Here is a 16,598-nt window from a genome sequence, read left to right as displayed (position 1 = left end):
AAATGAAACAAGCAGTGGTAGCACAGTGGTAAAAAACACTGAACAGGCAATCAGGAATATATGTCCATACTTGAAGTATGAAAACCATCAAAAGCCTGAAATGTAGAAAGGTAGCTGGAGTAGATGATATTTGACTAGAAATGCTCAATTATGGAGGTATAAATGTCTTACATTGGCTGCACTGCATAGTTCAGAATGCCTGGACAGAATTTTAGATGATTGGAGTAGAGCTCTCATAGTATCCATATATATAAAAAAAGGAAATAAAACTGAATGTAAGAATTACAAAGGTATTTCTCTACTGAATTTTCCTGATAAGATTTATACAAGTATATTTGAGAAACAGTTGAAAAGGATTGTGGAAGGGAAGCTTGATGAAGAACAAACTGCGATTTAGACCAAACAGAGGCTGTCAGGATCAGATTTTCACTTTACGACAAATAATTGAGAAATCATGGGAATATAACAAAGATCTATATTTAAGTTTTCTAGACCTGGAAAAGGCACATGACAAGGTGCTAAGAGAGAAGCTATTCAAAATGCTACGGTCATATGGTATCAATGGGGCATTTGAGTTGTAAGTCAGCAGTTAGAACGGAAGGAAGTACAGGAAGATGGTTTGATATTAAATCTGGTGTCAGACAAGGATATACATTATCCCTTCTATTATTCATTATCTATATGGATCATATTATGAAAGAAAGCGATATTAAATCTGATATAAAAATTGGAGATGTTAATTTCAGCTCTTTACTTTATGTACATGATCTTATATTTTTAAACAAATCCAGTACAAGTCTGCAAGATTCCTTGACTAAATTGAATAAGTGTTGTAATAGATATGGTATGAAGATCAGCAATAACAAGACAAAGACAATGAAAAGGGGCAGAAGCAATGAAAATGTCAACTGCATTGTGAATGGAGAACTTGTAGAACAAGTAAAATATTTCAGCTACTTATGCACAATTTTTAGCGAAGATGGTAAATTAAATATGGAAATAGACAACAGAATCAACAAAGCTGCATGGTAGGAAGTCAACTGAATAATTTCATATGGAATAACAGAGAAATTAGTCAGAACACTAAATTAGCTGTATACAAGACAGTGTTCAAACCAGTTTTAACTAATGGATCTGAGAGCTGGGTCAGAAGTAAAACACTTGACTAAAGGCAGCACATATGAGAGTCCTGAGATAGATTAGGGGCACAAACAGATGGCATCAATGGCAATATCATATTAAAAACGAGGATATTAGTGTGACAGGAAGGGTGGTCAGTGTGTTGCCTAGGTATGATTGTGGTGAAATGAGGCAGAGAGCAAGGATTATGAATGATATTCTGGCTGAAATGTGTGAGGAGATGGGAGTACAGTTTGTTAATGTGTGGAATGAGTTTGAGGGACGAAGTGAGCTGTATGGGAGTGATGGACTGCATTTGAGTGGTTATGGTGTGAGTCGCTTGGAGAGACTGCTGCTGGAAGGTAGAGAAGTGAATAGAGAGAATGAATCAGATCGAGAGGGGAGTGATGTGGAAGAGCAGGAGAGTAAGACAGGAGAGATTGAAGGAGTGGAAATGAATGTGAAAGTGAGTGGTATGAGTATAGAAAATGAGAGAATGGGTGTGCAAGAGGAGCAGGGAAACGGCGAGGCTCAGGGTGGACAGGGATACACAGCGTGAGAAAGGTGGATGCTCCAAGAGGAGGTGAGAGAATGTGTAGGCAGGAAAGTAATGGGATGATCAGGGATCAAAAGGAAACAGATGGAATTGCAAAGGGTTCTAAAATGAAGAAGCAGAAAAGGAAATGGCCCCAGTCCAGCATGGAGAGATCACATCGAGTGAGTGGTATCAGTGGAACTAGCTGTAGATCCAGAAATGAGTTGTTGTGTTTGTATACCAATGCTAGAAGTATAAGAAACAAGGCAGATGAAATGGTTGCACTAATTGCGTCTGTACACCCAGAGATTGTCGGAATAAGTGAGACATGGTTAGATGAGGATGACATCCTGACAGGAATAGAGATGGAAAGGTATGATGTGTTTCGTGAGGATAGAAGGGGTAAAAAGGGAGGGGGAGTGCTATTGATGATAGAGAAAGAGTTATGTCCATACAAGGTAGAGATGCAAGAAGGAAATGGGGCCAGTGGTTTTGAGGCAGTATGGTGTGAGATAGAGGTGAATAGAATCAAATACTTGGTGGGATGTTGTTATAGACCTGGTAATGTGGATGGTGGTGATAGTGAAATGTATAGTCAAATAAGCCAAGCAAATAAGAAAAGGGTGATCATTATGGGTGATTTTAATTATGGCAATATAGACTGGAATGAAGAGATAGCAACTGGAAGTAAAGAAAATGAGTTTCTTGAGTTTCTGAGGGATAACTACCTCAGACAGTATGTAACAGAGGGCATAAGAGGATTAAGGGTCTTGGATTTGGTCATCTCATCGGAGGATGTAATTATCAATGAGGTATCAAATCATCCACCAATTGGTGAAAGTGACCATGAGGTGATTACTTGGGTGGTTGCCAGCAGTGCAAGGACCCATGTGAAAAAAGGGTATATGTGGAACTACAAGGGGGGGGGGTGATTATGAAGAGCTCAGGAGACAGCTTGCAGGTGTAGCATGGAATGAGGAGTTAGCTGGAAAAGAGATCAATGCAGCTTGGGGGATTTTCAAAAAATATTTAGTGGATGCAATGTCTAAATGTATACCATGGGTGAGAAGGTTAAATAAGTTAGGTGTGAGATGGATGAATAAAGAGATTAAGCATGTGATACAGAGAAAAAGGGCATTGTGGAGGTAGCATAAGAGAAGTGGAAGTAACCAATTTCATGAGTTCTACAAAGACCAGGCAAGGAGAGTGACTTGGTTGGTGAGAGTAGCTAAAGAGAGGTATGAACAGCAGTTAGCTAATGAAGCTAAAAAGAATCCTAGGGAGTTCTTTCGATATGTAGCCAGCAAAAGAAAGAATGATTATGGAAGGATGACATTGATTGGAGGAAATGGTATAAAGACAGCTGTTGCAGAATGTGTGGTGGAGATACTTAATGAGCAGTTCATAAAGATCTTTCAATCTTGTGAATGTGACTTCATGGAGAGATTAAGAGCAGTTGATGATGGGGAGGAGAGACTGACTTTAAGTGAGCAAGAGGTGTTTGGGGAGTTGAGTAAACTAGATGTAAATAAGGCTGTGGGACTTGATAATATATCACCGCGTATTCTGAAGGAATGTGCCAGAGAGTTGACACCTGCCTTGACATATTTTTTTAATACGAGTCTTGCACTTGGTCAAGTCCCTAAAGAGTGGAAGGAGGGCAAGATTGTGCCACTTCATAAAGGAGGTGATCGAACTCAAGCATCAAACTATAGGCCTATCTCTGTGTCAGGTGTTGTGGTTAAGTTGTTGGAGAAGCTTGTGAGAACTAGGATCCAGAGTTGGGTTGACAACAATGGTATAATCTTTGATGGACAGCATGGATTTGCTAAAGGGAGGTCATGTTTTAGTAATCTACTTACTTATTACAATAAAGTGACTGCTTCCTTGGACAGAGGAGAAGGATACACAGTAATATACTTGGATTTTGCAAAAGCTTTTGATAGAGTACCTCATGATAAGTTGACAGTCAAACTAGAGCAGATGGGGTTGGATATTAGATTAGTGCATTGGATTGGAGACTGGCTATCTGATAAGTATCAACAAGTTGTGTATGGGGGTGCAATATCCAGGAAAAGGAAAGTCACTAGTGGAGTGCCTCAGGGATCTGTTTTAGGGCCATTACTATTTAACTTGTATATTAATGATATTGGCAAAGATTTGGATGGAGATATTCAGTTGTTTGCAGATGATGCAAAGTTGGGACGAACCATAAAGAGTAGTGAAGATGTTGTGGCATTGCAAGAAGACTTGAATAAATTGAGTGCTTGGGCAAGCAAATGGGGATGTGAGTTCAATGTTGCAAAATGTAAGGTTTTAAAATTTGGAAAACAAAGATGGGATGCAGAATTTATGCTTGGTGAGAATATATTGTTGGAAGTAGAGGAAATAAGAGATCTGGGAGTGATAGTGGATAAGGATCTAAAATTTAGGGGACACATCGCCAAAATTGTGAAGACAACACAAAGACTTCTGGGAATGATGAGGAGGACACTGACATGTAGAAGTAGGGAGATTCTTGTTCCATTGTATAAGGCTTTGATTAGGCCACACATGGACTATTGTACCCAGATTTGGTCACCTGGTTTTCAGAAGGATGAAGAGATGTTGGAAAGGGTCCAAAGGCGACTGACTAAGGTAGTCTCTGACCTCTGGAATGTCGAGTATGAGGAAAGATTGAAAAGATGTAATTTGCAGAGTCTAGTGGAGAGAAGGAAGAGGGGAGATATGATAGAGACCTACAAGTTGGTAAGGGGTTGTTATAGGATCAGTGGTGGAGAAGTTCTACAGAGAATAGTGGGAGATCAGGGGAGAACCAGAGGTCATACCTGGAAACTCTATAAAGAGGGTGTGAGTAGGGGAGTGAGAGGCAGGTTTTTTTCGTGCAGAGTTGTGAATGATTGGAATGCCTTGCCTGAGAGTGTGGTGTCTGCAGGGAGTTTGAATGTGTTTAAGACCCGGTATGATGAGATGTGTATGAGATAAAAGGACCTCCTAGATGAGTCTTTGACTCCATGAGGTCTTGTTTGATAATAATAATAATAATAATATTAGGAAAGAGGATATTAAACTGAATTAGGAAAGAGGATATTAAACAGAATGGGAGAGGAAAGATTAGCAAAATAAGTGCTCTCTGCTGGTTGGCAGGGAAAAGACCCAGAGGAAGACCAAGATATAGGTGGATTGATATTGTAAAAAGTGCCTTAGAAGATAGAAATATAAGATGTGATAATGTTGGAGTCTTGACAAATAACAGACTGATTTGGAGCAAAATTGTAGATAGGAAATTAGTAATGATGAAAATTTTTCATGTAGTACTATCATATCATACACCCCTTGAGGATACATGGCAAGAATTTGATGATGATGATGAAATACCAGAAGCATTAATTATATTTATTTTAGTTAATATATTAGTCTACATTAGTAATATTTCTAAATTATGTAAAAAATAAAAATAAAAATAAAAAAATAAAATAAATAAATTTTCATAGCATATAGCAAAGCTATAGTTTTCCTATAACTCATGAATATTTATTTATTTTATTTTTGATTACAGGGCATCAAATTGTGACCTTAAACCATGACATCGTATGCAAGAAAATTCAAAGCAGCATGTGAGACAATTATCAGCCAGCTTAAACTCAAAAAAATGATAGACTCAAAATTTCAATGACTTGCTCTGCACACACCTCATATCCACTCAACAACCACAAATCATATAGGGCTTTGAAGACGAAGTGTCAAGAATTCCTACAGCTACAGCTTTTAACAGTATACTGAGAATCCAAACCTCTAGTGTCCCACCATCTGAAATCCATAAACAGCACTAGAGACTTGCTGCAAGTTCCCTTGTCCCATTTTTTATTTAAATTTTTTTATTGATGGAATTGACTGTTTACAATAAGTTCCTGGCATGAACCATGCATTTTAAGAACCAACATCAACAGACTGTAGGTAACCACATTGGTGCATGTTTCTTGAACTTAAATGCTGGCTGGCTGTTCCAAATTAAGTCAAAAACAACATGAACAACCAAAATTACAGCTGGCTGTCATTTAAAAAACAATTGATCTCTGGGTGGATCTTCAGTTAATTGTTTTCTTGATCATTAAAATTTTTTTTCCTCCCATGAGGTATCAGACTAGTTTTTGAAAGTTTTTCCACTTGGTTATAAATTAAATTAAAGATTCCAAATTATACAAATAACAGGAATAAATTATATTCCTGTTTAATCCTTTATCCAAGTGTAAGCAAAGTTTGCATGTGAAGTATCTTCACAACTAAGCTAGTTGAATACTGAGGTTAGTGACTTTACATTAAATATATAATGTATATAATATATTGGTGTATATAATGCTACGCATGGTGGGAAGAGCTACCACCCAAAAAGATACAGTTAACTTAACTGTTCTGGCAGAATGGATTGACTGAACCTGTGGTTCTTTATCCCTTTGTTGGGTTTGCAACAAAATTTCTAGATTCAGGAATATTTTGAGCAGTTGGTTCACCCATTATGGGCTATTGACTACGAGTTTTTTTTTTTTAAATAAACTTACTGTTCAGTATGCTCTTTTGATTTGGTACAAGTTCGGTATGGTTGATTGGGATATTTCTCCTGAGATATTTTTTTTAGTCTACCACTAGGTGGCAGACCATAATGGATTGAAATATTATTAAGCCTTTGGTTCGCCTATTTTGGGCTTCATATAGTGGGTTTTAAAAAACTTACCTGTTTAGTATGGTTTGGGACGTTTGTGTTTTGCAGGGTTATGCTCACTGTAGTCTAGTGATTACTGGGTTAGGCTGGATAGCAGCATTTGCAAAGAATTTTGCAGCATTTTCATTTTGGAATGTTTAGATCTCAGGGATATCAGCTTCTCAGTGAAGCTGTATGTTTCTTACAAGCCATGGTGCATTAAATGCTATTCACAAACATTTGTTTTGGATTATCAGTAGTTTGTTTATGTTTGAATCTTCTGTGTGAGTTTCTTTTTCCTTTTTTTTTTTTTAATGGTAATTCTCCGCCATTAAAATTTGGGCTTCTGGTAGTGGGTTTCAGGACAAGTTCTCGCAATAAATGAGCATCCTTCTGACAATACTAATCATGAAGCACACTGTAGAAAACCAACAATATAAGTTAAAATGTTTTTGTTTTGTTATTTTTTCCCCATTTAGTTATAGTAATACTACTTTTGAATTACATCAAATATTAAATATATAACCTGTATAACTTCATATAAATGCAAATTATGAAACTGAAGTTAGGTATACTTTAACTCTTACTTGGAGAGCCTTCACTGTTTAAGGATTGAGTTTCCAAGATGCTTGCACCTCCTTCTGCACTTTTTGCATGACGCCGTTTTACAAGAGGGCTATAATGGATAAAATGAAATGAATGCATTTCTGTCATATAAAATATTTTTAAACTTTTTTATCATCCAAGAATGAATAAAATACAAAATGTTAAAACTACCTCTGATACCACCACTCTAGCTGCTGTCAACTTACAGAAACTATGCTTTGGATACCTACCATAGAATCTGTTGGGGGAAAAAAAAAAATCACCTGCTTCCTCTGCAATATAAGCATGAAAGAAATTTCCATGAATCTGCCTTGAAAAAATATCTTAATCTCAATAATTATAATAATCATATGATGATACACGGCCGTGAGTTCCCTTTTACGGGGAGGTACGGCACCATCTCAGTTTCCCCAAATTTTATCCGGGCTCCGGAACTGGCATAGCTAACGAATCAGACCTATGGTTGGGTCAATATTCCTGACTGTAATCCGTCTGTGTTCACTGGACTGGATCACTTTGCCTGCTTGCGGGATGAAAAACCTCAGATAAACTGGTGGAAAAAACCCTGCTGGTCCATGCCCAAGACTGGCTAACTTGGCTATGGCTGAGGAAGATCCTTAAGCTCCTCGCGTCGTCGACGGGAATCGAACCTAGGACACTCCTTCCCCAGGCATATGGTTGCAAAGTGCATAGCCACTAGGCCAATCGCACGGACTTAATCTCAATAAATTTGGATCCATAAAACTGCTTCACATCTGGGAAATGCCATCTTCAGGTTATCAGCCCAACAGTCAAGAGCATTCACTTAAATCCACTAGGTGGTCATTTTGGACTTTAGGCTTTGATTGGTCTTACTTCACTTTGATCTTACTTATTCACATATTTGCCTAAATGTACTGATTTTTACTTATGCAATGTTTATTGATGTTGTCAATTTGAGTTTGGCAAAATATATAAAAAGTAAATTTTTTTTGCAATTACATCATCTACATTGTCATTTTCTTCCAAAAAAAGACCAGTACAAGTAACAATCAACATAATAACCTTGAATACCAGACTTTCTCTTTTGCTATCGTAATTTTTCTTAGTGAAGAAAACAGATGACTTGTTTGAACCATCCAGCCTACTAAAGCATAACTTTCTTCTGGTCTCTAACTGCTCTAATGACTTCAGTGTTTATTAGTCAAATATAAGACTTTTTTTACCCCCCCTTTTCTATTGGCCCACCAATAGAAAACAACACAGATATGCATATTAGCAGTTTCTCTAAAAACACTGATATATGATATGAGATGACTTAATCACCTTAGCAGAGTGATTCCTGAAATTTAACTTGCTGTCCACTATAACCACCAAGTCTAACTTCATTGACTACATGTAGTAAATTTCCATTAATATGATACTTTTGTTACGACATTGTTTTCTCTAAAATTCTCAATGCTTTTCTTAATATAATTTCCTTCCCTATACTGTGATCTATCCCTTCCAGAGATTTCTAACCTTAAACTCCGAATCACCCTTTTGTAATTTCCCTATGAAAGTGAAAATTAGCCACCAACTAAGAGCGAATTCTCTAGACCTTCTTTCTGGGGTCGTCTCCTTTTCAGACACTGACAAATTTGTTTTTTAAAGCTGCACTAGTCAGAGTCCTAGGACAGAAGAATCCTTGTTCAGAGAGACCTTCCCAGAATCTTAACGCCTATCTTATCTTACTAAAGTTCTACAGTGTCCATAGAATTCTTAGTTTGCAGTACTGACTCTAACGTTCTAAATTCCTCTTTCTTAATCCCCTCGCATAGGTTCAGATTTTATGAGTGGTAAGTTGGTCTCATGCTCAGGCAACATTCAGATTTACATAAAAAAACATGCTTATTAGGATCTTAGAGTACTTACAATTAGATTCAAATACACACAAGAATTTAATCAATTAAACACTAAATCAAACTGGCGAACATTCTAATAAATAATCAACAACTCCAGCTTCTAAGTTACTCAATGATATACATAACATTCACAATACAAAACTTCAAATCAGATTCTATCTACAATTCTAGCTCCTCACATTAATTTGGTCACACACATGAGCATAGTTTTCAGACAACCAGTCTAATGAAAACACCAACCAATTGCTAAGCATATTAGTCACTCAAAGTTCCCTAAGTATTTGTCCATAATTTCCTTTCCATTAGAAACTGACTCGCCTTTCCTTCTAATACTATTGGAAAATAAGTAAGAAAGTTCTGTACATTACCATCACTGTGTCGGATTACCATCTCCACCTCATACGTCTTCCTTTGATGGATAAGACTCTGCACTTCCATCAGTTTGTGTCCACGTGGTGGTCTTGTTGTTCACCCGATAAGGCCTTTCTATGCACTTAGCGATGCTAGCATTCGTCTCGATCTTTCGCGGGTCACTATGGTCAGCATTCTCGCCTTTGGGAAATAACTTTCCGCTGCCTCATTCTGGTAGGACTTCTATCGACGGCCTGAAACAGGGAACGCCAACATCTTGCATACTGCTCATCTGGTACCCATCAAGCATTCATGGGGGAGAGCTCACCGTCCGACATCGTACCACTTTCTTCTATTGGTCAGCAACCGAGAACAGGAACAAAACTCAAGAGAGTTTCAAGCTCGCGTGAATCCTCATTTATTCTATCTCCATTGCACCCTCTTTTCCGCTGCAGAAATCTTCACATGACACTTTCCCTTGTGCCCTTAAGCTGTTTCGTCATAACTCTTCTCCTCTAAGAGTGCTCTTTTCGGGGAACACAAACTCAATCTGCCTTCCGCGTAAGCCTTCGCCTCAGGCATTATGCCAAACTGGGTGACTAGCATGTGACCCTTGGACTTTTGTTTACACTGGATATACATTTCACATAGAATACATTTTGAATGTTACAACTTACAAAACGGAATTTCTATTCAGACAAACAAAATTCATTTTTTATTTGTACTTCACATTAAAGTTATTCATTTATGCTCTCTTTCACAATTTTTCCTTACTATAATACAAGTATCTCTTAGTTGTTATTTTATTCTTGTTAAATCTTGAATGAAATAATTTTAATGAAAATTCCTCATTCAAGATCTAACACTTTGCTTACTATATTTCTTTTTTAATAATGAATAAACCTACATCTAGAAACATGAAACTGGCACCCATTAACAGTGGGAAAATAACAGATGGTTATTTTCTTACTTTAAGGTTTACTTTGAGTTCTAAAGAAATGGGAAGATAGTTGAAAAGCTTCATTGGCAAGTTATCAAGATGATAACTGACCTATGGATTGTGCATATGTGGATAAATTGAAATGTGTCTTCAGAGTTATGGATGAAAGAGAGATATGACATACAAGTTAATAAAGGGGAGTGGTCTTACAGCATGGCCATACGTGATATTTTACTTAGTCATTCTTGGATGCTGCTAGGGGTGTTGTTAGGAAGCATTTGAGGTCCTAGTTTTTTCACACAGTGGTGAGCATAAAGAATAGGCTACTATTAGATGTTGTCAGAGTGTCTTTGGTAAATGTGTTCAAAGAGCAATATGATAAGTATTTATGGATGGGTATCTAAATGGGTTCTTCTTTGATGAGCCTTTAGACATCAATTATTATTATCAAATATTATTAATGCTCCTCCATTTCTTGGAGGAGCATTAATAACAATAATATCTGCAGTTAAGAAAACAATATGAACTGATGACAAAACACAAATGAACATTTTGAGACTGAAACAATCTGGTATATGACTTAGTAAATTGTAACAAAGTAGGGATTGGTACAGTGGTTTGTGTGTGTGTGTGTGTGTGCGTGCACGCGCTATATATATATTTTTTTTCCCCTCTCCTATTATAGAGTATCAAAGCAGAAGATAAATTCAATATGTATCTACTGGATTATTTCGTCTATCTGACTGCTATTCCAAAGTCATTTATTTATTACCCAGTTATCAAATGTTATCAACCTAATAATGGGAATTATTACTGGATGGCTTACTATATTTAAAAGGATAGAAACAGAAAATGGATTTTTATTTGAATTTGCAGATTGTGAAAAGTTGTAAGATAAGCACAAGAAAGATGGTCAATACAACACATTCGAACTATGAATTCATAGTTTGAATTTTTCAAACACAATTTTTCGTTATATAGTAAACATGATATACCCAGAATGATTTCTTAAGGTCAAAGCTAGATAGTTAGGAGGAGAACTCCACATAGCTTATAAGAAATGATGCATAGAACTGACCAGGAATTCTGACCACCAGTATCAAATCCTATCTCTTGTGGTATGTCTCGTTATTAGGTTTGTAACAGTTAATACCTGGGTCTCTCCAATTCTTTTTACTATACTCACTGCTATTCTCTTTTCTTCAACATAAGACACTGACAAAATATTCATTAATTTCCATAGTGCCAGAGGACTATCTATGATTCTTAAGACTATATCATCATAAACAAAAAGCTCAAGTATGAGACACAACAGTTTGTAGAGGTAATGATATATTCACACCATTTTCAAGTAATTTCAAATATCGTAAGATATGGAAAATCATAAAACCACAAGATTCCCCCCCCCCCCCTTAATAACTCTAGTTTCCCTGATTCTGCACATCCACATTCACTTCATTCAACAACACTTTTTCCTGTCTCTGCATACCAAATCCATTCAGATGCAAACTATCCATCTTATATAAATCCTTTTGCCTATCAAACTCACTCCACATATCCACAAACTCCACACCACTCCTCCTGCATAATCTGCGCATAGAGTCATTTACAATTATGGCCCTCCTTCTCAACTCTTCTCTGTCATACTGCAGCAACAGACTCACTATCTTAACTCTCTCACTCTTTTCTTTTGCTACCTCTTGTAATTCCTTCAAGTCCTCTCTCATAGCAATTTTTTCTCCTTTTAAAGCATTCATTCCTGCCACTACTATCATTTCTTTCACTCTCTGCTTTTGAGCTCTAATGGACTCACTTACATCCTTAATTTTCGCACCGGGTAAGTACGATTTTAACAAACTCTCATCTATTACATCAATTACTAATGAATTATCGTGCAACACCCGCTCCTTCATTTTTCTTACACTCCCAATCATACTCTTATTTTTCTTATCATACATTTGCTTTTAATTAGCTGATGCGCTCAGTAAACAATTTTGCAAACACTCCAGCTGCCGCTTCGCCCTATGTATCACTCTGCTGCGATCTTACTCATTGCAATTAACTCTTCATTTTTTTATCCATTAAACCATTCTCTCACTCTGTATTTTTACTTTCACTCTCACTTACAACACCACTCTCAAAGCTATATGGTACTACATCGCAAATTCCTATCATATAGCTATTTTCTATCACATTCTGACTTTCATCAATGACATCAATCTCACGACCTGAGATTCACTTCAAATCCTCACTTTCCTTACACTTTCAGCACACATTCCCACCACTATCATTATCAAACCAAACTCCAACCGCTCTCAGCAACACTGAACAAACTCCCTTAAGTTAAAATTTTTGAACAAAGACAGCGATGATTTGGACGCCATTGTCTGTCTTCTCATCGGTGCCATGTGCTATGCTATCTATCGTATCTTATCAAAATACTAATTTAAATAATGTAGAAAACACACCAAAAATCACACAGACACACCAAGTTACCAAAAGTAAACAATACTACGTTAAGATTCAAGCAATATTGCCAATTATTACTCAAAATAACACTTATCTTTTCGGGAGCTCTCTACAAACACTACACACTGTGTAGCCCTCTAGTGGTGATTAATTTCAGTACAGACAGAGAGAATAAAATGGGGGGAGCAGTGTTATTGATGATAGCTTATGAACTGCAGCCAAGGAGAATAGAAGTTGAACTGCAGGATAGAGAAAAGAGCACATTTGAGGCTATTTGGTGTGAGATTGAGACTAGCAGAACAAAATATACAGTTTGGGTGCTGCTATAGACCAGGTGATGGAATATATGGTGGAGATAGTATGCATAAGCAAATAGACACAACGATTGGAAGGAGGGTAATTATTATGGGAGATTTAAACTGGTAACATTGATTGGAAGGAGAAGAAGACACATGGGAGGAAGGAATTGGACTTTATGCAGTTATTAAGGGATAACTATCTGGGACAGCATGTAATGGAACACTAGGGGTTTGAGAGTGCTTGACCTAGTTATTGATTTCATTTCAGTCAAATTCTCAGAATTTGACTGAAATGAATATGACCACATTGCCACCAACTGGTGAGAGTGATAATAGGTTTTGACCTGCTAAATGTGTGGAATTTTCAATTAAGACAGGGTACATGTGGAATTACCAGGCTGGTAAGTATGAAAAGTTTAGGAGATTGCTTGGTTCAGTGCTATGGCATGTAAAACTGTAAGGGCTGGATGTTGATAGTGCATGGGAGGTGGTTAAGGAGTGTTTGCAGGAGGTAATGGCTGACTGTATACCTAGAGTCTGAATAGTAAATAAAGTAGGGGTTAAATGGATGAATAACACCATCACGCTTGAGCTGCAAAAAAAGAAACAATTGTGGAGAGAATTTATGGAGAAAGGTGACCTGCAGGCACATGAACAGTATAAAGCACAGGCCAGAAGGATAATGAGTGTGCTAAGAAAAGCAAAAGTGGATTATGAAAGGGAATTAGCCATGTAAGCTAAAGAGAATCCCAAACAGTTTTTTCAATATGTTGCAAATAAAAAAAAAATTTATACGGCAGAATGATTTTAATGAATGCTGATGGTAGGGAGGTAACCGAATCAGTTGATATAGTGGAATTACTGAGCGAGCACTTTGCAAGAGTATATAATCCAGGTGGTGATATTGCAGGAATGAAGGAACCATTAGTTTATACGGGAATTGTGATGAATGAAGTGGAGGTGAAGTCTATTACAGAACCTTAATGTGAACACATCTGTGGGATTGGATGGTATACCGGCACGGGTCTTACGTGAAGCTGCTAAAGAATTGTCAGTGTCCTTGACCATTTTGTTTAATTCGAGTCTCGGGTCTGGGTTAGTCCCCAGACCCAAGATCATTAACATTGAAGAATGTGTGAAAAGACCCAGAGAACAACTAAAATCAAGATGGATTGATAGTAATGCTTTAGGAGACTGAAATGTTAGATGTGACTATACTGAAGAGGTGATGAATAACAGATTAATTTGGAAACAAAAAAAACTTTTAAAAGGGAGTTAGTAATAATGTAAACATATTCATGGTATCCTGTACATTCCATGACGACATATATAAAAAGTTTGAAAAATCTCACCAAGGAAGATTGTCAACCTATAGTACTTGATCCCAGCACAAGAGCAATGGCAATTTTGATGGACTAAGGTAAGATAATCCAAAGTATTGGAAAACCTGATTTTTCTAACTACTTTGTGCCTATAATTAGCAAGATGGCAATCTCCCACAGGATGATGATATTAATATACTGTTAAAGATGCTAAAAAACATTTAAGTGGCAGTGGGATCTGAACCTAAAGCATGTCAGTTGAAGAGTGGAGATACTGTCCATTCTCACAGACTAGCAGATTTATTTTGAAACAGAGTTCAAAAATATTTAGTTGGCAAGGAAAAGGTACATAATACACTCATGCCAATATGCAAAACCTTCCTCTCTCATGTTTTATTACTGTAATTAGTTTCTACAGAATTAAGAAGTCATTGGGAATCATCAGATACTTAATTAAATATTACCTAGATGTTTGACTTTCTCTTTGTGAAGTTGTAATTCCCGGAGTAAGGCCCGCTTTTAACTCTTGTAGCTGTTGTTCATAGTCTGAGGAAGCCAAAGTATAGGCAATGATAGATCCAGGCTCTTCATCATATACTAATATGGGTACCTACGACAAAAATAAAATTTACTTTGATGCCCAAGTGCTTCCAGATTATAATAGCATCAAGATTTTAATGCATCATCATCAACACTTGAAGAATAACTTTCAACACCCAAACTTGTCCACAAATCTCTAGGAATGGAGATTTGTGGATGAGCTTAGGTGTAAAAAGCTATTCGTTATGCATTAATAGTATTATACAACTTTAAATAATAAATAATATATCAATTTGCTAATATTTTGACAACAACTTGTCATGATATACAAATGAGCATAGGATCCAAATTTGAATTACGATGAACAAGAAATCTAAGGTCCTAACTTGATATCTAACCTGTAATAATAAAATTTTTTACAATTATTGGAATTGAGTTCATCTTAAAATGACTGTCTCCCAAATTTTAGACAGATTAATGTAGCCATACAGTACATTCATTTCCCCCTCCCAATCCTGTGAGGAGGAGCATACCAAGTATGGTCTGTATTCCTGACCTGCTGTAATGATAATGGTGAATGTATTTCTTGTATTCTCCAAGGTGGATGTTACCAGATCTTCCTGTATGTCCAGGTCAAGTTACGTTCGCAGTACACATGCACTCCTTTAAAAAAAAAAAAAAAATGCCAGGAGAAGCTGGAGGTAATTGTCAAAGCAAGGAAAAGGATTTGTGATCTGGTAATTTGTGTATTACTTGGAGTAAGAGAAGGTAGCCTGAAATCTCTTTTGTGAGAGAAAAGGCAAAACTGTGCTTGGTTGGTACTAAAAGTTGCCAGATTATCCTTGTCCACTGGATGACTGAATCACATCTCAGTGGTTAAGGCATTGGTTGCATATGATTTTGAAGATGTATGAGCATACATGGTTTGTTGAATGTGTAGGATGAATGGAGTGTACTATTGTCAACAAAACTGTGGAAAGGATTAGTGGTGATTGAGAGTGTCATTTATGTATGATGAAAGGGGTGGGTAGGCAATAGAACAGAGTCTGTAGGCACTCCTGCATTAGTGGAAACCCCAAATGGAGGATGCTGTCCACCATGACACACAGAGTGAATGACCAGAAAGAAAGCTGGCCATCCAATTACAACAGGGCCACAGGTAGACTGAAGGATGGCAATTTAGCAGGTTTCAATGCCAAATATGATCAAATGCCCTGGAAATGGAGAGCAACAGCACATTTCTCCAAACCCTTCCATGGCATACATGTTTGCTGGTGGTGGTGATAAAGGTTAACAGGTCAGCCATGAATTTAGACTGGTAAAATCCATATTGGTGGTTGCTGATTAATTGGTGGGTCTCTAGATGGTGGAGAATTTGACTATTAATGACTTTCTCCATTATTATTTTGGGGAGATGGTGATTGGTTGATAGTTGTAAGGATGATTTTTATTTGACTGTAGATATGATAAAGGACATGTATTGACTCTGGAGCACAGTGTTTGAGCCCAACTGGGACAAGAAGACTTTTGGCAAAGTTGTTTACATTCTTCTGATGTCTTTTTTGCTGGAAAAAAAAAAAGGATATATATGGTGCTGAGTTTCTGGTATGGTAAGCAGCAATCTGTCTTGATTATCTATGCAAGAGGATTCTGGAAATGGCTTCTAAGATGCCAGAAATGTATGAGATTGGAATGTGGCATACTGTTTCCTTGTTATTTGAGCTATGTTTATAGGAATTAAAAAGCTGTTGCATGATTCTTTCTGAGAAGCCATTGAGTTTCATATATCATTTGATGTTTAACAGTTCCTACTTAACAGATGAGATATAGAAAAA

At 37.0% G+C, this 16,598-nt stretch overlaps 1 protein-coding gene across 1 annotated transcript in view; it reads right to left on the bottom strand.

The window, feature by feature from the left end:
* fab1 (1-phosphatidylinositol 3-phosphate 5-kinase fab1) overlaps positions 1-16,598 on the bottom strand; it is a 757,444-nt gene that overhangs the window by 139,257 nt on the left and 601,589 nt on the right. The window contains exon 35 of the mRNA XM_090401892.1: positions 14,688-14,833. Within this exon, the coding sequence (XP_090258018.1) occupies positions 14,688-14,833 (146 nt within the window). The remainder of the gene's footprint in view (positions 1-14,687; positions 14,834-16,598) is intronic.

This window comes from Typopeltis vanoorti, chromosome 12 (genome assembly GCF_054136105.1).
Source record: "Typopeltis vanoorti isolate ZY-2024b chromosome 12, IOZ_Tvanoo_1.0, whole genome shotgun sequence".
Lineage (NCBI taxonomy): Eukaryota > Metazoa > Arthropoda > Arachnida > Uropygi > Thelyphonidae > Typopeltis > Typopeltis vanoorti.
This window is presented reverse-complemented; position numbering and strand designations above follow the sequence as displayed.